This window comes from Octopus sinensis, linkage group LG11, assembly GCF_006345805.1.
Source record: "Octopus sinensis linkage group LG11, ASM634580v1, whole genome shotgun sequence".
NCBI lineage: Eukaryota > Metazoa > Mollusca > Cephalopoda > Octopoda > Octopodidae > Octopus > Octopus sinensis.
Genome location: NC_043007.1, coordinates 36,783,878 through 36,806,949, shown reverse-complemented (window position 1 = coordinate 36,806,949; position 23,072 = coordinate 36,783,878). Strand labels below are relative to the sequence as shown.

The 23,072-nt window shown below is 37.0% G+C and overlaps 1 protein-coding gene and 1 long non-coding RNA gene across 3 annotated transcripts; both read right to left on the bottom strand.

Moving 5' to 3' along the window:
• Positions 1-1,068, bottom strand: LOC118765386. The gene is made up of 2 exons (XR_005001242.1): positions 189-1,068; positions 1-129 (listed from the first exon to the last, which is right to left on the bottom strand). It is a non-coding gene; the product is annotated as an uncharacterized LOC118765386 (long non-coding RNA).
• A 2,209-nt stretch (positions 1,069-3,277) lies between these two features.
• LOC115217466 (protein dispatched homolog 1-like) lies at positions 3,278-20,650 on the bottom strand. 2 transcript variants are annotated; one of them, XM_029787171.2, is made up of 5 exons: positions 20,364-20,650; positions 11,493-11,668; positions 9,946-10,069; positions 7,885-8,356; positions 3,278-6,046 (listed from the first exon to the last, which is right to left on the bottom strand). In XM_029787171.2, the coding sequence occupies exons 2-5, from the start codon at positions 11,501-11,503 to the stop codon at positions 3,432-3,434; spliced, it is 3,222 nt and encodes a 1,073-aa protein (XP_029643031.2). In that variant the 5' UTR covers positions 11,504-11,668; positions 20,364-20,650; the 3' UTR covers positions 3,278-3,431. The 2 variants fall into 2 exon arrangements, with proteins under 2 accessions (XP_029643031.2, XP_036363240.1); XM_036507347.1 differs by having other exon boundaries at positions 11,493-11,620.
• Between the last annotated feature and the right edge of the window lie 2,422 nt (positions 20,651-23,072).

The window sequence follows — 23,072 nt, the reverse complement described above, 5'->3', positions numbered from 1 at the left end:
GGTTTTTTTTTTAATGAATGCAGTACTCCAACATGGCTGCAGTCCATTGATTAAAGCAAATAAAACATAAAAGAAAAAGAAATAAAAGCTAAAAATAATGAAATGACTAAGAATTTTAACATACACAGCCTTTTACTGCTGACTTTTCGTCTTCATTTTCCTCCACTCCACTTTGCAATTTTCTCCACTCATTTAAATGCAATTATTTCATTAATGCAAGAGCAATGAATGGATAACTGGATATTAAAAAAAAGGGTAAAGAAACCCCTACAATCATGAATGACTATGGGATTACACCTAGAAAGTTACCCTCCAAGGCACAAGTCCAGGTGAGGTTGTTTGTGGAAGACCAGCAGTCACCCATGCATAGCAGTTTCCCCTCACCATGCCACCAATGTTGTCTAAGGAAAAGCAAAAGCCAATACAACTTGGTACCAATGACATTGCAACTCATTTCTACAGTGCACTGGAGCAATGTGAAATAAAGCATCTTGCTCAAGAACACAACACACAGCCTGGTCCAGGAATTGAACTCACAATCTCATGATTGTGAGCCTGATGCTCTAACCACTGATATAGGTGCAGACAAAACGTGCCTCATCCCTCGTTTTTTTTTTTAGCAACATTCTTTTATGTTCTTTGTTTGAAATCCACTTCATGTCCTTTTGGAAAGTGGGTTGATAAAATATGTACCGGTCCAATGCCAGAGGTCAATTTAATTGACCTTGCCCATCCCCACAAAAATTGTGGCCTTATATTTATGTTAGAAACCATTATTAACCTTTTTTTTTTGCAATAAAAAACTTTTAATAATTATGGAAGAAAAATTTTAATCAATAAACAAAAGGGAAAAATATTGGCCATGGTTGTAAAGAAAATTAAATCTGTTATCAAAAGTTTTGAAGTTTATATGATGATTAATAGATTATTTATTAGAACTGGTAAACATTGTTAAGACATGTTCCTGAGGCTGATGGACAACATTTGATTGTTATAACAATTATAATATTAATTGATTTTTTTTTTTTATGATTTGACCACTTTAGCTTTAAAAAAATTACATTAGTAGAAGAAACTTGAAATTATACAAATAAAACTTTTTAAACTTAGATATATTTTCTTTGTCTTATTTTTAATTGATTTCTCAAATATATTTTATGTGTATTTTTGTGTATGGTGTGTGTTTGAGAGAGAGTGGGGAGGGCAGTAGGCAGAGACTAAAGAATATATTACAAATATATATATATAAGTACTGGGACCAATTTGGGCACACGGTTTGTTCTATTTGAAAATCAGAATGCTGATACATGAGAAAAAATGAGAATGTTGATGCAAAAAGTGGAATAAGAAAACAAAGGGTAAATAAAAATGAAATAAAAAGAAGGAACCAGATCACACATTCTTTTTAGATTCAAGAATTCCGCCACACTACTTAAATTCTAGATCTGAAATTTTCAGCAAATGCAAGCATATGGACAAATTTCTTTTGGCAAACTGGAAGACATCACTCTCCCTGGATTCAGCAGCTATCTCACAGACTTCGGATTCCTCTCCAATGAATTATTCAACACCAGCTAGTTTAATAATGATTTCTATGGCTAAAGGGAATGTAGCTTCAAATCTCTTTTCTTTCCTTCTTTTTCCATTTTTATTTATACTTTGTCTTAATCTAATTTTTGCATCAAACTTCTGGGTTTTTTCTCATTCTGGCACATAAGAAAACACAAGAAATAGTAAAAACTACATGCCCAAAGCCTGCAGATTGCTTGGAGACACAAGACATGTTATAAAAATCTGCCTGACCACATGTCTCAATGGCAAGAAATTATTAGTAGCACTTATTCTAATACAGTGTACATTAAATTATATATATGTCAGAATCATTGAAAATTAAAATAGTTAATTTGATTGAGAGAAGACATAAAAACTTTCAAATGGAAAAAAATATTGCATTGGTTGGATTATAGAAAACATTTCCAAACGTTACTTTCAAAAGACATGCATCTTTACAAATGCATGTAGCATTTTCTCTTTGCCTTCCTCTCTCCATCTATCAATACCTCCCTCTACGCTCTGTCATTTGCTTGTATTTCTCGTCACTAAACAATCAACTGACCAACAAAGTGAGAGTTGAATATCTGAGTGATGACCAATTGATCTCAAGTTAAACCACATGGGAAAAGCACTAAATCTAAAAAATTGAGGCAATTTAGCCCCTCTCACAAAAACTTTGATAGTCTCAACAATTTTATGGGGCTATGACCATCTCATCATTTATTCAGATATAATGACTAAACAAACGTTTGATAGTCATTTATTCTTTTACTTGTCTCAGTCATTTTGGCTGGCATGCTAACAATTTTGCCAGCTTACTGCCTTATTGTATATATATATATATATATATATTTGAGTAGTTGAATGAATTATTTTATTAAGGATAATTCGGTTAACCGATACCTGGGTAGCAAATTCACGTCAGAAAAACACGGTTGAAGCTACATGCCAAGGGCAGAGATGACGTGCTTTCGTGTGGAAATTTGTGTGTTTTTTTAATACAAATAAATGAAAGAATGGAGTTGAACGACGAATTAACAAAATTCCTAAAGGAATTTTGTTAATTCGTCATTCAACTCCATTCTTTCATTTATTTGTGTATATATATATATATATATATATACATAGTAATATGAGTGGACAATAAAATTTTGAGATTGCTGTTCCACATGCTAGAAAAGACAGCCAAATCTCCGTCAAATCACACTTTAACATCCCTTAATACAAGAAGGACACATTGAATTATGTAGTTCTATATACACTATATCTAAAGCAAAAGAAACCTGTACGTTGTTAAAACACCTTATCTCAAAGGTCTGTTTAGTCACCCTATCCGAACAAAAAGATGAGATAGTCATGGCTGGAATGCCTTTCATCTAAGACCTATTTAACCAGAGTTGACCTAAGGCTAAATAACATCAAAGTTGCCAATGAGGGAGCTTTTGTGTGGTTACTTGATCTGCTAGAAATAGCTACCAAATACCCATCAAGTCACACCATATCATCTTACAAAAGAAAACAAGAAAACACTGGATACATTATGTCTGAATAAAAGACAGAATGTTCATGGCTGGAATGACTTTCCATTAGTCTGCTTAATCAGGGTTGGTCTGAAGTTAAACAACAATAACAATAATAATATTAACAGCAACAAAGTATGAATTTCTTTTTGATAGGACATAAGAAATAAACTTCTGTAAAAAGAAGACATTGTATGATTGACTGAACTGACCTCAGTAAATTACTGGTATTTAATTTATTTACATTTGAAGAATGATAATGAAAATCAACTTTGGTAGAATTTTAAACCCAGAACACACAGGGGGCCAGATTAACCCCATAAAATCCCACCTCTCTCTTCTATATTACAAAATATATTACAATTCAGGATTGTCTGTGTTATCACCATTATCTTTGAGAACATTTAATTCAATGTTTCTGTCATCTTGCTTTTCATTCAAAGATGAAGGTTCTGATTCCGGAGAGGATTTTAAGCAGCATCTAAACTTGGGCCAATAAAATTGACCGAAATCTCCAGTTGGTCCGAGTACACATAATAATGGCTGAAAAAAGAAAGTGGCATATAACCAACTGCTAGATATGATGATCATGAGAAAGATTCCAAACTGTCTAAAGACCAAAACGGTTGCCGGGAGCATAAGCAAACCAGCAATAAATGTTGTGAAGGATGCCATAGCAACGGCAGATCCAATGGAGCTGATGGATGAGATGACACGAGCGCTCCTCTCGCTGTGAGCTGACAGTCGATAAGCTACACTGTAATGAAGGGTGAAGTCAATTGACATACCAATAGCCACGGTGATGACTACAGACTCTAGAATGTTCAGCTCCCAGCCGAGAAGAATGAGAAGAGCAACAGTAGTGAGAATGGTGAAAATGACTGAAAACATGGCATATATACTCAGAAGTACATTAAGGGTTGTCAGAAATATCACAGCTCCAGCTACACTTAGGGACAGGGCCATAGCAATCGGTAGGCCATGCAGGATGCTACCTTGTAGATCAAAGAACTGTAAGTAACTGACAAACCAACCCCGGGAGAGTTCAGGTGGGGCAGCTTTTATCTCGTTCTGCACCCATTCATTAATTTCATTGTAAAAGGCATAAAGGTTTTCATAAGCATATGTAAAAGGAGTCGTGCTACTAAACTCCACAAAAAAAGCACGCATGCGTTTGTCCTGAAACCTTGGTCCCGGAAGATGATAACTGGTATAATAGGGGCCAATATAAGGGGTATCCATCAGTATGGGGATGTAGATTTCTAAGCATCTCTTCAGGAGTTCAGCACTGTAAGGGAATTCAGTGATATTACAACAGCCTTGCAGTTTGCGATGTTTACCAATACATGGTGTACTCATATAATGTCGGAAGTTTTCAAAGAAGCAATTAGTTATGGCATAACCAGGAATATTCTGGTAAAATGGTTGCTGACGTACTCTACTACAGAAATCCATCAACCAAGTTTGGGCAGCTGCTGATTCTAAACTGAACTCATTGTCGAATTCTAATGTTCCATGGTCATAAGGGTTCAAGATATGACCATTGTCTTTGGGCATTATTCCCCAAACGACAGTGATGGGCATGAGAGGAAATGCATCTATTTCTGCTTTCTCAAACCAAAAATGATTCCACAGTTTGATGTCATAAACTTCCAGGAGGTGGTTGGAAGAAAAGTACTGGAATTTTTCTTTGGTTGGTAATTTTACTCCAGGGTAGATGAAAACAATAACAGCTGAGGCTATGCCAACCATTCCAAAAAAAAGCAACAAAATATAAGGATGCTTGACAATTTGATTTGGTAGAAATTCTTTAAAAAATTTTTGAGAAATGATTGATACGAATTTACATCCTTTAGTCAGTCGTTTGCATGAGAAGAAATGCATTTTGGTAATGATTCCTGTACAATGAACTTTTGAGCAATGGTTCTCATGGAGAACAATAGTCGCAGGCATCCAAGTAACCATGAAAAAGAAATTACACATCACTGATATTCCAACATAAATACTAAAACAACGAATTGCAATGATGTCACTAATGGCGTTGGCAAGGAAAGCAGCGGCAGTTGTTAAGCTTGATACGAGCATTGACATAACGGCATGTCTGAGAGTAGTGATAACCATTTCCTCAAGATCTTTGGCAGTCTTCTCAGCTTTTGTTCGATTCCAAATTCTGCAGTAGATGAATGTATCATCAGCACCGATTCCAACCATTATCATGATGGTGACCATATTCATATATGGGAAGAACTCGATTCCAAGAACAAATATGTAGAAAAAGTACGCAAAAACAAGCGACCAGAATATTGCCAGGAACGTCATAAATGTGATGAAAAGGGACAACGAATAGAACCATATTGCCAGAAAAATGCTAACAGCTGTTATGATAAGCCAAACACTATCAGACCAAAGATATTTTCTAAATAGAATCTCTTTGATTCCAAAATTAGCTCCTATCAATTCTACATTGTCTTCTTGGAGGTTTTGTCGCTCAATGTGCTCAAAGAAAACATCAGTTGCAGGATTACGGATGATTGGTAGAAAAGAAACGGCGTATTTCAAAGATGGTAGATATTCTGGATTAATAGATGTAAACTCAATGTCTGTGAGGTAATGAAGAATGTGGTAAACAGCATCGTGTTGCTTACAGAAATCAGGAACACCAACACAGTCGTAACAGTATGAACTCAAGGAATAATTACGATAAAACTCAGCACATTCTTGCAGCATATCCAAAACAAGAGTTACATCTTGTGATTCCAAAGTGTTGCAGGAAGATTTGTTGCTCAATAGGCTTATGTAGTTACCAATTGACCAGCTTCGACACTCTCTGGAATCATCAATGGAAAGGTATTTAAATAAAGGAGTTGAATAGATAACTCTTTCCTCCAATCGGCACATTGCTTGGATATTCTCCAAGGAAAATAAGGTGCAACCTTCACATGTCTCAAAAACTATACGGGCATATTTTTCATCTGGAACAATAAAGCAGAAAAGAGAAAAGTTTTAATAAAAATATAATTTAAGTTCTTAGTAGAAGAATCATCTTTACAGAATAAATGGTTCAAGAACATACTTTCAAAAATGAATTATAGGTACAGGTGTAGCTGTGTGGTTAAGAAACTTGCTTCCCAACAATGTGGTTTCATGTTCAGTCTCACTGCATGGCACCTTGGGCAAGTGTCTTCTACTAAAGCCCCAGACCAACCAAAGCTTTGAAAGAGAGAAACTGAAAGAGGGCCATCATATGTGTGTGTCCTTGCCTTGTCATCACATGATGGCTGTAAACAAGCTTCATCATCATACAAGCAATATTTGTTTGTTTCCAGTCTGCCAAGAAAAACATACTTGGACACGAGGAGATATTACCTTGCTTGGTAACAGGTGAGGGTTGGCAACAAGAACCATAAAAAAATCTGGTGATGTGTATGGGTGAGGACAGCGGTAATGAAAAAGTGCCACTTGCTTTATGTAACTGGTACTTGTGAAAGGGAGAAACCTAAGAAGACATGGGATGAAGTAGTGAAAGCTGACCTTAGGGCTCTGAGCGTAATAGAGGAGTTGACAAAGGAGAGTGATATTGTAGTATCAACCCTTTTTTAGCATACTTCTGTTTTTATTCTAATCAATTTTTGAAGTAATGAAGTACAAGATACAGATGCTGAACTGGATTGGACATATTCTCGGACAAGATCAAGAAAACGATTGTATGATGGCACTAAGGTGGAAGCCTGAGGGGAAAAGAGCAGCAGGGTGCCCTAAAACCACATGGCAAAGGACCATTGATAAGGAAAGGAGGCGTGAAGGGTGGAGAAGTTGGAATGAGACCAGAACAGTGTCAGAAAACAGAGCTGGTCAGAGAGGTTGTGTTGCAGTTTTATGTGCCTCATGACATGGAGAGAAATAACTAACTATTTAGTAATCAGTAAGATGGTGTTTGGAACATAAATTGGTATTAAATTTTGATGGAAGGTTTTTATTTTATCACTTTAAAACAAGAAATTTGTCTCAAAGAGTCAAGGGTGGTTTCAGGCAGGTTGCTATTGAAAAGGTTAAACCAGAGGACAAATTAGGTCTATCCCAAAAAATTTGTATGAAGAAGATACAATGCAAAATCGAAATTGAAATCAAATTCAATGACTGGCATCCGTGCTAGTGGAGCGCTAAGACTACCATACAAGCATGATTGTTGCCAGAGCAACAAGCTGACCTCCGTGCCGCTGTCACGTAAAAAACACCATTCGAGCGTGATCGTTACCTGCATCACTTTACTGGCACTTGTGCTGGTGGCATGTGAAAAAACATTCGAGCTAGGTCATTGCCAGTGCCGCTGGATTGGCTCCTGTGCAGGTGGCACATAAAAAACACCATTTCAGCGTGGCCGTTGCCAATACCACCTGACTGGCCCTCGTGCCGGTGGCACGTAAAAGCATCCACTACACTCTCGGAGTGGTTGACGTTAGGAAGGGCATCCAGCTGTAGAAACTCCTGCCAGATCAAGATTGGAGCCTGGTGCAGCCATCTGGTTCGCCAGCCCTCAGTTCAAATCGTCCAACCCATGCTAGCATGGAAAGCGGACATTAAATGATGGTGGTGGTGGTGACGATGAGGAGGAGGAGGGAGGATGATGAGGAAGAGGGGGGTGATGATGATGGTGATGATGATGATGATGATAATGATGATGATGATGAGGAGGAGGAGGAGGAGGAGGATTTGGGATACATTGCAATGGTCAAGGAAACCACACCTAAACTTGAAGTTGGAACTGAAGGTGACCCCTGTCCTCCCCGACAACAAAAGTGCAGCAACTTACCAAGATCATCACAGAAGTAACCAGTTGTAACATTCTGAAGCTGTTGACGTATTTTATTTCTCCTTCTCTTTTGCTGTTTCCTGCTCTGCTTTCTCATCCTTGCTTTTTCACTTTTGCCTTTGTTTTTTCTCATTCTTTTCCTCTTCATTTTCTTGTTGTTATTGTTGCTGCTGCTGCTGCTGCTGTTATTCATGCTGTTCTTTTTCTTCTTCCTCTTCCTCTTCTTGTTTCTGTTCCGTTTTTTCTTCTTTTTCTTCTTTTTCCTCTTCTTCTTCTTCTTCTTGCTTTTGTTATTCTTCCGATGCTTTTTGGCCTTGCTGTTCTTCTTTCTCGAAGGTTTGCTCTGTACACCAAATCTGAATTTGTCCCTGTCCAAAGAAGGTGCCAGTGACAGGGAAGTCTCACTAGCAGTCTGCAGATTACCAAAGGCAATGACTCTGTTGCTTATTTCTGTCCCTCGAGTTTCAAATCCCTGGGCAAGCAAGGCAGGAGGTGATGCAAGTTGAAAAAAAATAAAAGAAATAAATAGAAAAAAATAGATAAAATAGAAAAATTTCATAATTTAAAAAGAATTGTTTTAAAATAAAATCCTGCTGTTGTTTAACCCAAGACTGGCCCTGATCAAGAAGACATAAGATCAAAAGCATTCCAGCCATGACCACCTAATTTTCAAGCATAGTTTATCTAGGACAACATTATTCTATGTAGTTTTCTGTTTTTTAAGATAGAAGGATTAATTTGAGTGAGATTTAGCTGTTATTTCTAACAGGTAAAGCAAGGTTCCCTCACTGGCAATAAGTACCATTAATATACAGTATACACGGATTGATCTATGACCAAAAGTATTCTCTCCATGACCATCCCTTCATATTTCCAAGTATAATGCATCAAGGTCTACATTGTCCCATACATCTTTTCATATTTTTAAAAGATGAGGGATTATATGAGGGAAGCCTTGCTGGGAGTCCGCGGATCACAAGACACTAAAGCTCAGTTGAGGGGAATTTGGCTGCTATTTCTTATGGGTGAAGAGAACAGGTAGAAATTCCTTCACTGGTAATGGGTACCAGTAATATATGAGGATCAACTATGTTGGCTATGCTTTACTCACCAACAAGAAGTTTCACTTACACCTCTGTAACAAATCTACCCCTATGAGGTCACTCAAATTAGTTAGAAACAGCAAGCAAATCTATATCAAAACACACTCTTCTATTCTTACAAGAGAGGAATGTTTATGAATTGAATGCCTGCTTAATTAGGGCTTGCCTGGGGCTAAATAACAACAACATCAATAAATTTTACATCAAGAAAACACACACACACACACATGCAAACATTTAGCCTCATACATTCTCATACAGACACACATAGACACATATGTACACCAACTATTGATGAAGCATACATATGCATATGCATACACACATACACACACTCAAATGCCATCATTTAATATCGCACTCACACACGCAAACATTTAATCACACACAGAATACTAAGATCTAGTTACTCTTACATACTCTTTTACTTGTTTCAGTCATTTGACTGCAGCCATGCTGGAGCACCACCTTTAATCAAGCAAATCGACCCCAGGACTTATTCTTTGGAAGCCTAGTACTTATTCTATCGGCACTTTTGCTGAACTGCTAAGTTATAGGGACGTAAACACACCAGCATTGCTTGTCAAGCGATGTTGCGGGAACAAACACACACACACATATATACATATACACGATGGGCTTCTTCCAGTTTCTGTCTACCAAATCCACTCACAAGGCTTTGGTCGGCCCAAGGCTATAGCAGAAGACACTTGCCCAACGTGCCACACAGTGGGATTGAACCTGGAACCATGTGGTTGGTAAGCAAGCTACTTACCATACAGCCACTCCTGCGCCTATATACTAATATTTAAAAAAATCACACACACAAATACAGCAACATTTAACCACACACACACTTATGCACATGCTGGTAAACATATATGCATATTCATGAAATCACACACACACACACACAAACATCTAACCACACACAGAATGTCTTAAGAGAAGTACTCACAGCTCGAGGTTGCTCAAAGTCAAAACCTTTACTGAAGAAACAAGAGATCAGTAAAGCTGCAGTTCCAAATACAGTTATCATTGTCAGCACAGCATAAGGATGGTGCACCAGCAGACGGGAGTAGCTAGGAGAGAAAGAGAGAGAAGTTATGTTATCACCATGATTTATATGTACATAGACATGCCTACACATAATAATCGCATTTAACCTTGGATATGGACCTCAGAATGGCCTGCTGTGCTTACCTTGGATCGTAGGACAACCTGCTGTGCTTGAGGAGACCTACTGAGTCAAGTATATCAACATCAAAATAAAAAAATCAAATAGAAATTGCAGGTGTGATACCTGTGCCAGTGGAATGTAAAAAGCACTATCCGAACGTGGCCGATGCCAGTGCCGCCTTGACTGGCTTCTGTGGCGGTGGCATGTGACCTGCTGTGCTTGAGGAGACCTATTGAGTCAAGTACATCAGCATCAAAAAATCAAATGGAAATTGCAGTTGTGATACCTGTACTGGTGGCACATAAAAAGCACCATCCAAACGTGGGTGATGCCAGTGCCGCCTTGACTGGCTTCCGTGCCAGTGGCACATAAAAAGCACCAACCGATCGTGGCTGCTGCCAGCCTCCCCTAGCACCTGTGCCGGTGGCACATAAAAAGCACCCACTACACTCACGGAGTGGTTGGCGTTAAGAAGGGCATCCAGCTATAGAAACACTGCCAGATCAGACTGGAGCCTGGTGCAGCCTCCTGGCTTCCCAGACCCCGGTCGAACTGTCCAACCCATGCTAGCATGGAAAATGGACGTTAAACGATGATGATGATGATGATGATGATGGACATGGACAAAGATAGACAAACACAGCACACACACATGGCATATACAACATACACATATGCAAGTATATGCAATACACATGTGCAGACATATGCAGTACATACAGCAGATATATCCAAGTATATAGAGACACAAACACATAAACACACCTGAAGTTAGAAAAATGATAGTAGTGTGTGTGTGCGTTTGTGTGCATGTGCGTGCGTGCGTGGGTGTGTGTGTGATTATATTATCAGAGGCCATCACAGTGAAGGGGGCACGGTGATGAACAGTGAATGGTGAAACCCCCTAATGCTATCAAATTGAAGAGAACATGTTGATTTACAGAGAATGACAAGACCCATAACATCATATACAAGGGAGCAGGTATGAACAATAGAAGATAACAACCATGCCTGCACCTTTAAGTGTGCATGTGCACATGTGTGTGTGTGTGAGTGTGTATGTGTGCATGTGTGTGTGCATGTGTGTGTGCATGTGCGTGGGTGTGTGTGTGATCATGTTATCAGAGGCCATCACAGTGAAGGGGGCACGGTGATGTACAGTGAATGGTGTACAACCATGCATGCACCTTTAAGTGTGTATGTGCATAACCATGCATGGCACCTTTAAGTGTGTATGTGCACATGTGCACGTGTGTGTGCGTGTGTGTGTGTGTGTATGTGTGCATGTGTGTGTGCATGTGTAGATAAGAAATTTATGCTTTTACCAGTTGGCCATTTTCCTTAACTGTGTCTGAGTGCTTCAGTTTCTTTTGTCTGGTATCAACTTCCAAGATGACAACTGATGCGGGAAAATGTTAAACTGCAGACAAAGGGTAATAAACACTGACTGCATCTTGGAGGAGGCGGAGGAGGAAAGCAGCTCAAGCAGGAATCCAGTCACCTTAATAATGAGAATAGCAATAACAATAAAATAATAATACCTTCTACTATAGGCACAAGGTCTGAAATTTGGGATACCTCACTCGCCACATAGGTGGGCGCTAGGCATAATAACTACTTAAAAGGAGGGTACTATGAAAAATGGTTAAGTACACTGCTGTAGAGAAGTGCTCGGCAACCTTTTCTCACCTGCGGAACACTTATATTCTTTTCAAAAGGGCTGTGAGCTGGCAGAAACGTTAGCATGCCGGGCGAAATGCTTAGCAGTATTTCGTCTGAGTTCTGAGTTCAAATTCTGCCGAGGTCGACCTTGCCTTTCATCCTTAAATAGAAATTGCACTTACGCACTGGGGTAAGTGTAAACGACTTAATCCGTCTGTCCATCCTTGTTTGTCCTCTCTGTGTTTAGCCCCTTGTGGGTAGTAAAGAAATATATATTCTTTTCAAAATTCGGCAGCACACCTGAACTAAAAATATAACAAAAAGTATGGGGGGAAAAATTGCATGCAGGTTACACTGGGGCACACCTAGCATCTAGTGGCACACTAGTGTGCAACAGCAAACCGGTTGCAGAGGACTGCTGTGGAGGAACAGTTCGCTGTCACTCAAGCTGCTAGAAATAGCAGCCAAATTTCCCTCAAATCACACCTTTCGTATTTTACAAAGAAACAAAACACATCTGACATTGTAACCTGCTAAATAGACGGAATGGTCATGGCTGGAATGACTCTGCTGTAGAGGAACAATTCGCTGTCACTCAAGCTGCTAGAAATAGCAGCCAAATTTCCCTCAAATCACACCTTTAGTATTTTACAAAGAAACAAAACACATCTGACATTGTAACCTGCTAAATAGACGGAATGGTCATGGCTGGAATGACTCGGATCATAGGTCTTCTAAATCGATCAGTGTTGAACTGGGGTTAAATAACAACAAAAATAAACTAAAAAAAAAGATGTCAGCAACTACTGTAAGAGTTACCTCTCTTGGACCTGTGACAATTAACATTAGATTAGATTGTGAAAGATAGGTAATTGACAACGCAGAACAGGAATTGATTATGAAATAAAATCACGCTAAAATTCGATAATGAAGTCCCTGAGATCATTCATCTGCAAGACATAAAAGGAAATGGCAAATGTACTGAGTATATAGGAACATGGGAAGCGTAATATCTCATTATATATTTAACCCTCCAGTGGGCTGAAGTAATTATAAGATGAAATTGAGGTAGATGCATTTCTCTAGGCTTCATCAGAGATTTTAGAAAGGTACATAAGGTTAAGTTATATATATAAATACACAAACATATATACACACTTTTACATATACATGCATATACATAAATACATATACCTGCACTTAAATTTACATGCATATGTGTATGTATATGCATACAAATGAATCAATCATTATTATTATTAGATGCATTATATTATTCATATTAGATAAAATATGAACAGAGGTATGAAAAAGTTATTATAAGAGGAGTAATATTGTAATTTATAAAATCAATATATCTTAAGATTATTTTAGTTATGTAATATACATGGGGAATACACATATACATACATACATATATATATATATACATATTTTCGTACAAACATACTCATAGGTACATACATACATATTAGATGTGTTTAGAAGGAGGATTAATGCAGCAGTTGGATCTTTTCGGTTTGAACGCGGTGTCATATGAAATTGTCACCCATAATTATGACCCTAGTATCGATCTATTGCATTTCAATCTGTTTTAGGGTTAGGGTTAGTTAGGATTAGGGGTGGGGGGATGTCTTTTTTTCTTCACAAATGTAAATAAACCCAATCTGTTTCTTAAACGAGGGACATATTCATACGGCACAGAATGTTTTTTACCTCAATAGACGTCAGTGATTGGTTGAAATTGCAGAAATTGAAGAAAAAAAAACAACAAATATCTTACAAACTATAGAATTTTCTTAATAAAGCCAAGAGAAAAAGATGTTTTATAAACACATTCTACCAGTATACGAAGTTTAACATTTTTTAATTACCTAGAAATTATGTTAAAAACTGCCGTTCAAGCCGAAAAGATCCCAGCAGTTTGTATCATTATAACTATATAATATAATATAATAACTTTCTCATACCTCTGTTTATATTTTATCTAATATGAATAATATAATGCATATAATAATAATAATAATAATAATTGATTCATTTGTTTGCATATACATACACATTTGCATGTACATTTAAGTGCAGGTATATGTATTTATGTATATGTAAAAGTATGTATATGTGTGTGCATTTATATATATAACTTAACCTTATGTACTTTTTAAAATCTCTGATGAAGCCTAGAGAAACACCTCAATGCATCTACCTCAATTTCATCTACTAATTACTTCAGCCCACTGGAGGGATAAAAGTAGAATGGGGTATTATTGCCTCTTGGCTGAAATAGCTGTAAGATATTATCCCAATTTCTATTGCCATATGTTATATATTTTAATAATTACTGATATTTTTATATTTTATATTTTATATATGTAAAGCATAATATGTTATACATGTATGTATATTGTTATAATTGTCCTTTTAGTAAATAAATAAATTGACATAATATAATGTCTAAAAGCTGTTGAATACCACCTACTGATCCCTTCCATTTTCTTATTCCTATATAAATTAATGGTAAAATATCTCTTTACCCTCACCCATTTATTACACTCGGTAATGTAATTGTCATGCAATGAAAAAACACTTGTGCATTAATAATTGGGTATTCTACCAGCAGTATATTGCATAGATATTATCCCTTAGTTGGTTGAATTCACAACCTCTAACTTTCTTAATTTATATTAATGTTTTTTTTAATTACTTCTATTCTTATCTTAAATATATTGAATTTTATACTGTATATATGTATGTTATTATGGTTGTAGTTTTGATAATTAAATAAGACAACATTCTAATATCCTAAAGCTGATAAACCAACTAATGTGTTCCTCCATTTTCTTATTTGTAATATAAATTAATGGTAAAATATTTCTTTACCTTCACCCATTTAATACAATAAGTAAGTTTAATGCATTGCAATTAAAAACACTTGTGTATTAATAATTAGGGTATTATACCAACAGTATATTGGATAAATATTATCCCTTAGTGGGTTGGATCCACAACCCCTAACTTACTTGGTGGTATATATATTGGAAGCACTCCGTCGGTTACGACGACGAGGGTTCCGGTTGATCCAAATTAACGGAACAGCCTGCTCGTGAAATTAACGTGTAAGTGGCTGAGCACTCCACAGACACGTGTACTCTTAACGTAGTTCTCGAGGATATTCAGCGTGACACAGAGAGTGACAAGGCCGGCCCTTTGAAATACAGGTACAACAGAAACAGGAAGTAAGAGTGAGAGAAAGTTGTGGTGAAAAAGTACAGCAGGGATCACCACCATCCCCTGCTGGAGCCTCGTGGAGCTTTAGGTGTTTTCGCTCAATAAACACTCAACGCTATACAAGTGTAGCTTCAAGCAGTGCATGGCAAGTATAGATAGAAAACAAAAAGTGGACAGTACAATCAGGAATAATAACAATTTATTGGCATTGAAGGTTACATACTTTATCCCATACTGAAGTTATGGGGAAATTCAACAAGCTGAATGAAACTTTCTTTATAGCTCACAGTTTGCAACTAGAGTTACTACAAATGCGAATAGAAATCCAAACTGAGTAAGTGAAACGGGTAAAACCCAGGTTACATATGTATCTTAGCTAGATGATCCTCTGATGTAATAAATACTCAATGAGGGGTACTCAACTTAGCTAATCATCAGGCCGAGAATACTTTAATTACATGAAAGTTATATTGTCGCTTGGAGTTTCCAAGTTAACTCACCACCTGGATTTTACTCGTTCCACTCCCTCAATCTCAATCTCTCTCTCTCTCTCTCTATATATATATATAAACTTACTGTAAATAAAACCGAGGGTGTGTTGCATTCCGTTAATTAATAAGTTAAAGAGTGTACAGTAAATGTACAAACGTAAAACAGACACAGAATGACAATTTAAAACACATATAGTATATGCACAGACGAGCACAAAACAGACACAGAAGGTCCCCAACTCCTCATCAGTTATTGGTCAGGGAGTCTAACGCAATTTCGTGCCTTTAACGATAATATTACTTCCCAGCTGGTGACATCTGCAAGACCTGCAGGGAATATGAAACCGAATATGACACAGACAACAATATATAGATAACAAGCGACATACGAAATGAATAAATGTAATTCAAGACGAGACCGTTGGTGGACGACGAGGGACAAAAAGGAAATAAATAAACAGAGTATAGCCTTAGGACCTGATGAAGACGAAGTATGGGTAATGTTTAGAGGGAAATCCTAAAGGACTGGAAACAGAAGGGCAACAGACAGAAAAAAATCAGGAAAATTCTAATGATATCAAGCTAACGATCTGCTAGAGAGGGCAGATAAATGTTCCTCATATCACACCTTATTAAATGAATAAAAAGAAGCTAAGGTAAAACAAATTGGATAATGCAGTCTTAGATGCACTTGGCCGTGCAGGATCAATGGTACAGAACTAGAGCTAAATAACAGCAATAACTTCGGAAAGTTGAACTTTTAGTGATGTTAAGTAGGGCAGTATGGTATGTGTCTGAAAATCATTGATGCGCAGAGACCAGTTAACTAGGTCATAGGAGTGTGACGGTAACGAATTTAGTTTAGAATACTATATATAAGTAGAAATAGAGCTCTTTTAAATAATGACAAGTAAGTAAATCACTGGACTTCATTTAAAATATAATAAAATTGCAGAATTATTGACCCAAATTTCAATTTCAACAAGGTGATTGTTTTAAAAACACACCAAACACAGACACAAATATACACACCCCGCATGCGCACACTCTCGCACGCACACACATAAACATGTGTGAGGGGAGGTACACATACACATACAAATGTGTGTGTGCATGACTGACTAAATGAGAGAAAATTTATTTGATAACTGACTGAGGCCTCAATCAATCGTTACTCTGAGTTTCCTGTTATTGTCACGTCTCTACACACACGCACATACTATATATATATATAAAAAGTATATATATATATATATAAAGTATATATTTATTTATATATATATATATATATATATATTAGAAGAAATGAGGTAATCAGAAGATCGGATGGTTCATATTTACAGATATTTATTTATATATTACATTTTTTACATATATCATATCATTCAGATCATATCATTAGCGCTTTCTCCCATTCTAGTGGGGTTTTCAAATCAAAATAATAAGGAATTATTTTGATTTGAAAACCCCACTAGAATGGGAGAAAGCGCTAATGATATGATCTGAATGATATGATATATATATGTAAAAAATGTAATATATAAATAAATATCTGTAAATATGAACCATCCGATCTTATGATTACCTCATTTCTTCTAATATATAATACCTGTACATCATCTCCAAACCTTCCAGTATATATATATATATATATATATATATATATATAAAGTATATATTTATTATATATATATATATATATATATATATATATATATATATATATATATATATATATATATATAAGCGGAAAGTGTAACCTCTCGAAGGAGCTGTTCTTCACTCCTGCTCCAGAGCGTCAGCTGCGGGGTCATTCCGAAAAGCTCTATCTGCGACGATTTCATCTCAATCGAAGGAGAGGGGCTTTCTCCGTCCGGGTTGCGGATCCATGGAATAAGCTGCCGGACGAGATGGTGAAGATGCCGACGACCGCTCGGTTCAAAGTCTCCCTTGACCACAAGTGGCCTGAACTCTTTACATGAACACCACCCTGTACATAACTCCATGTCCCCCTACATGGCCTTGCTTTTTGGGGTTTTGAGCTAAAAAATTAACCAACTAACATACTTTATTAAAAGCAGCAGAAATATCACAAAAACTGTTATTCAGAGTTTCATGTTCCCGTTCGTCGGACAGTTTTGTCAGAATGGTACAGAAATTACGATATAATCGAACATAGATTAAATGATACACTTTTGAAAATAGTTTTGTTTCATTGGTCCTTTCAACTGTCTTAAGCATGTAAAAAACAAAATTGTTGTAAAATCGAAGAAAACCTTAAATCGAAGGGCAGAGTCTTGTGATATTTCTGTTGCCTTTAATAAAGCATATTACTCTACCTCTGGTATTTGAGTACTCTTTTTTTTTCATCTTGTTTCACATTTATGTGCTTACTCCGGTATACACACACACACACACACACACACACACACACCACACACACACACACACACACATATATATATATATATATTATATATATATATAATATATATATATATATTATATATATATATATATGTATGTATGTATGTATGTATGTATATATCGCCATTAAATATTAAATCCGAAAGAGAAGCAGAACATGGGTGAGGTAAGTTATGTGTGTACGTAACACTTACGAGCTATCCTTAAGTATCGTAAAGCTCGAAGCCTAACTTAAAACAAGTGTAGCTCGAAAAACACATTTGAATGATTAAGAAAAAAATTTTCATTACGAAATAAGTAATGAAGACGTGAATAATTTCCATAATGAAATAATGTTAATATCATAACTGTTACATTCTTTCCATTCCCCTCCCCCCATGTCCTGTGTCTACATGTGTCTCTAAGACATATCCAAGGCAATCTTTCGTCTCTAGTAGACCTTTCCGTCGATTTCCGTAAAAAAATTTATCTTTTTTACATATGGGCTTGCGGGAACTTTTGAAGTAATGAGAGCGAAAGAGACTAAGAGAAAGCGATTGTATGACGAGGGAAGTTCTTTTGAAGTTACCGTCCAGGGGAAGCATTGATGTACATGTATGTGTGTGTTTGATGGGGTGTGGGAGACAGACAGTATGTTGTGTAGGTGAAGTGCTTCTGTTAGTGTGTGTGAAAGAAAGAGATAACTGAATTTTTTTACTCGGTGTATGTGTATATGTATGTATATTACTTCAAAAGTTCCTGCAAGCCCATATGTAAAAAAAAAAAAAAATTTTTACGGAAATCGACGGAAAGGTCTACTAGAGACGAAAGATCGCCCCAACTTATAAACTCACCCATGATCAACATTAGTCGCTTTATCTTCGTCATAAGACGCGCACAAATCTGTCTATACGGGCGAATCGAAGCAATTACGACTTCTCATGTAATTAAATTGGTGTTTAAGTTCGTAAGGGAAAATCAGTGCCCTAAGTAACCGACTTTCGGAAGAGCTATTAATAGCACATGGAGAAGCATAAGGCTAAGGAATTGGAAAATTTTTTCCCTTGATTTTTTAGTATTCCGGTGTTTCATACAACGAAGATTAGGATTCCAGAAGATGTTTTTTTTCTCAAAATTTTTCAAATTTTAAAATATTTTTGCGCCCTAACTCCATTCCCTTTTCCTTCTCCAAGTGGTAGTGGCGGATATTCCACCACCCGCTAAGCTATATAAAACTTGGAAGCTACAAGTTCTTTAAAAAAAATCAGGCTTGAAAGTCTCACAAAAACTAAAAACAACTTTTAATTAATCTGAGGTCCCTACAGGCTGTGAGGCCCCAACGTGAATAACTGTATTAGTTAATCCGACACAGAGGAAAAGATAATTTCAGAAGTACTATAAGGAAACAATTTGTTCTTCAAATGTCCATTTAGCTATCATCATATTTAACCCAGGGTCAGCACTGATCGATCAAAACTATGATCGGTGACGCACCAAACTCGACCATACTTATTCATATGTAGTGTGAATGAAATATAGATTATCTGATGTATAGTCCCTGACATTTTAAGGCGGTGGAGTATAATGAATGAGATTTGGCTGTTATTTCTAGTGGGTCGAATTACCACATGAAAGCACCCTTTCTCTGATATTGTTAGTCTTACTGTCGCAAAATTTGGGAAATAACATTTAGAAAGGCAGAGAAAAATACGATAGTAACAACATTTTTAGATTAATTAAACCAAACACCCGAAGAAATTTCTGAGAAATGCCAAAAATATATTTACATGGTGTACGTAAGCGGTCGAAACAAGGAAGCCTCTATATGGTCTCCCCATATACTAGAAATAACAGCAAAATCACCCTCAAATCTCATACCATTGTTTAAATAATGAGTTTAAATGATCTAGTTGTAGATACAATACTATGTTTGATAAAAATAAATTAAAAGAAAAGAAAGAGGTGGGGATCACAACAGAATGTTTACATTCCTTAGTCTACCCGATCTAACGTGAGACTGACTAGACAAGTAGAACAACGTAAGCGGTTGTTGACGGAAGTTTTAACAAAAGAAAATAAAATAGAAACAGAATTAATTGAAACAGTAGAATTAGAAACATTTTAGATATCCGCTTTGTACCAGACGGCGTTAACTAAATAAATACAGGAAACAAAACAAATCAACGAATGAGAGAGAGGGAGAGTTTTCCATGCAATGTTCGATTTGCTAGAAATAGCAGCCAAATCTCTCTCAAATCACAGTCAAGCGTATTGAAAACTGGAATAGTTTAGTTAAAATAAGTCCAGATATTCCTAAGTAGATGGGATGAACGTGGATGGAATTCTCCTGATTGAGATTGACCTGGAGTAAAACAACACCAAAACTTGAATCTATGAAAGACACCTTACCGTAATTCCATAAAGTCATAAATAATATTTCAGCTTCTGCTTCGTTTCCTTTTGATGTTTTTAACCCTCGTTTTTGCTTTAGTTAACACAATTCTTTGGATTCTATAATCTTTTCTTTCTATCTCCTTTCCTCTGTCATTTTAAAAGCATCTGAAACAAGCTGGATGGTTACTTGCTAGCTTCCCCTAGTTTCTTTGGGAAAAGGGATAATAAAGCTCCCACCCATCTCGTTGGTTGACCATGTGCTGGTTTTTGTAGCCAACTTAATGGACGGACAACGAAATATAATCAATACTACCATTTTATTTATTAACTAAATGCACAGAAGATAATTACTGGTATTTATTTCATCGACTCAACCACGGTGTGCTTGATGGCAATGGTAAACTAAAAACTATAAAACAATATTTGTGTATGATGTTCAGTTACTGTTTAGTAACCACCCTTGTATGCGTTTTTACTTTTATTATTATTATTATTATTACTATTATTATTAACTCGCTGGAACCTCTTGTCGATCTGTTCAAGGCGGCAAGCTGGCAAAATCGTTAGCGCGCCGGACGAAATGTTTAGCAGTTTTTTACTCGTCGCTACGTTCTGAGTTCAAATTTCACCGAGGTCGATTTTTACCTTTCATCCTTTAGGGGTTGATAAAATAAGTACCAATTGAACACTGGAAGTCGATGTAATCGACTCATTTCCTCCCCAAAAATTGCTGCCCTTGTGGCAAAATTTGAAACCATTATTATTAGTTATGGTGGAGGCGCGTGGCTTAGTGGTTAGAGTGTTAAACTCATGATCATAAGGTTGTGGTTTCGATTCCTGGACCGGGCAATGCGTTGTGTTCTTGAGCCAAACATTTCATTTTACGTTGTTCCAGTCCACTCAACTGGCAAAAATGAGTAATCCTGCGACGGACCGGCGTCCCGTCCTGGTGGGGAAACCGGCCCTTATGAGCCTGGCATGGCTCGAGAAGGAACATTATTATTATCATTATTATTATTATTATTAACTCGCCGGAACCTCTTTGCGTTCTTTTCAAGGCGGCAAGATAGCAGAATCGTTGGCACGCCGGGCAAAATGTCTAGCGGTAGTTAGCCCGTTGCTACGTTCTGAGTTCAAATTCCACCAAGGTCGGCTTTGCCTTTCATCTTTTCGGAGTCGATAAATTAAGTACCAGTCAAGTCTTGAGGTCGATGTGATTAACTTTCCCCCTCCCCTTAAATTTCAGGCCTAGTGCCTATGGTAGAAAGGAGTCTTATTAAGATGTCGAGCTGACAGAATCGTTAGCACGCCGAGCGAAATGCTTAGCGGCATTTCGTCCGTCTTTATGTTCTGAGTTCAAATTCCACCGTGGTCGGCTTTGCCTTTCATCCATTCGGGGTCGATAAATTAAGTACCAGTGAATAACTAAGGGTTAGTGAAGTTGACTAATTCCCTCCTTCCAAATTTCAGACTGTGTGCCTTGAGTAGAAAGGATTATTTCTACAGAAATGTAAGCATGCCGGACGAAATGCTTAGTGGCATTTCGTCCGTCTTTACATTCTGAGTTCAAATACCGCCGGAGTCGACTTTGCCTTTCATCATTTCGGGGTCGATAAATTAAGTACCAGTTATGCACTGGGGATCGATGTAATCGACTTAATCTGTCTGGCTGTCCTTGTTTGTCTCCTCTGTGTTTAGCCCCTTGTGGGTAGTAAAGAAATAGGTATTTTGTCCGCCTTTACGTTCTGATTTCAAATGTCACTACGGTCGACTTTGTCTTTCGTCTGTTCAGGGTCGATAAAATAAGTACCTGTTGAGCACAGGTCGATGTAATCAACTTGTCCACTACCCCGACTCCGTATATTTCAGGCCTTGTGCCTATAGTTGAAAGGCTTATTAAGGTGGCGAGCTGGCAAGATCGTTAGTACGCCGGCAAAATACGTAGCGGCATTTCGCCCGTCTTTACTTCTGAGTTCAAATTCCGCTACGTCGCCTTTGCCTTTCATCTTTTCGGGGTCAATGTAATCGACTTTCCCCTATCCTTACAAACTACTGGCTCTTTGCCAAAATTTTAAACTATTATTATTCTTAGAATTCACTTCAGACGGAAGGAGATGCTTTCTGACAAACAAACAAAAGCTCCGTCACTAGGATTTGAATAACAACGATAATTGTTATACATTGAACTTTAGGAAAGTTTTTCATATTTCTTACTAATCCATTAACAGATTGTAGCTATAAAGTGCGCGTTAGTTGGTTTCTTTCTTTGCCTGAAAATCCTAGCTTTTCCTAAATGTCACTTAGACATTTACTACTAACATAACCAAACGTACTAAAATTATTTTGGTATATACGTGAATTTATAACTAGAGTAAACGACCTACGGGTTTCGAAGTAGTTAGCCATAAATATTCTCTAAGCTGTTCATAGTTGTATGTCAACTGTTCTCTCCGACTATATTAAATTTTCTTTTTTGGCTCAAGTAACTATGTCAGAATTATTATGTTTGCACTTGGTAGAAATTTAGATAGTAATGTTCCACCAGTATTCCTTTTGTTGATTTGTATATCTGTTTTCAGTAAAAGAGTTGATGTTTATACTTATCCCAAACCTTTTCTGCGAATGACACTGTATATTATTTTAACATCATGTCACAGTAGAAGGTAGTACCTTGACGACATTTTGAAACGCTGCTGATTACATGTGTTATGTCCTCCACAGAAG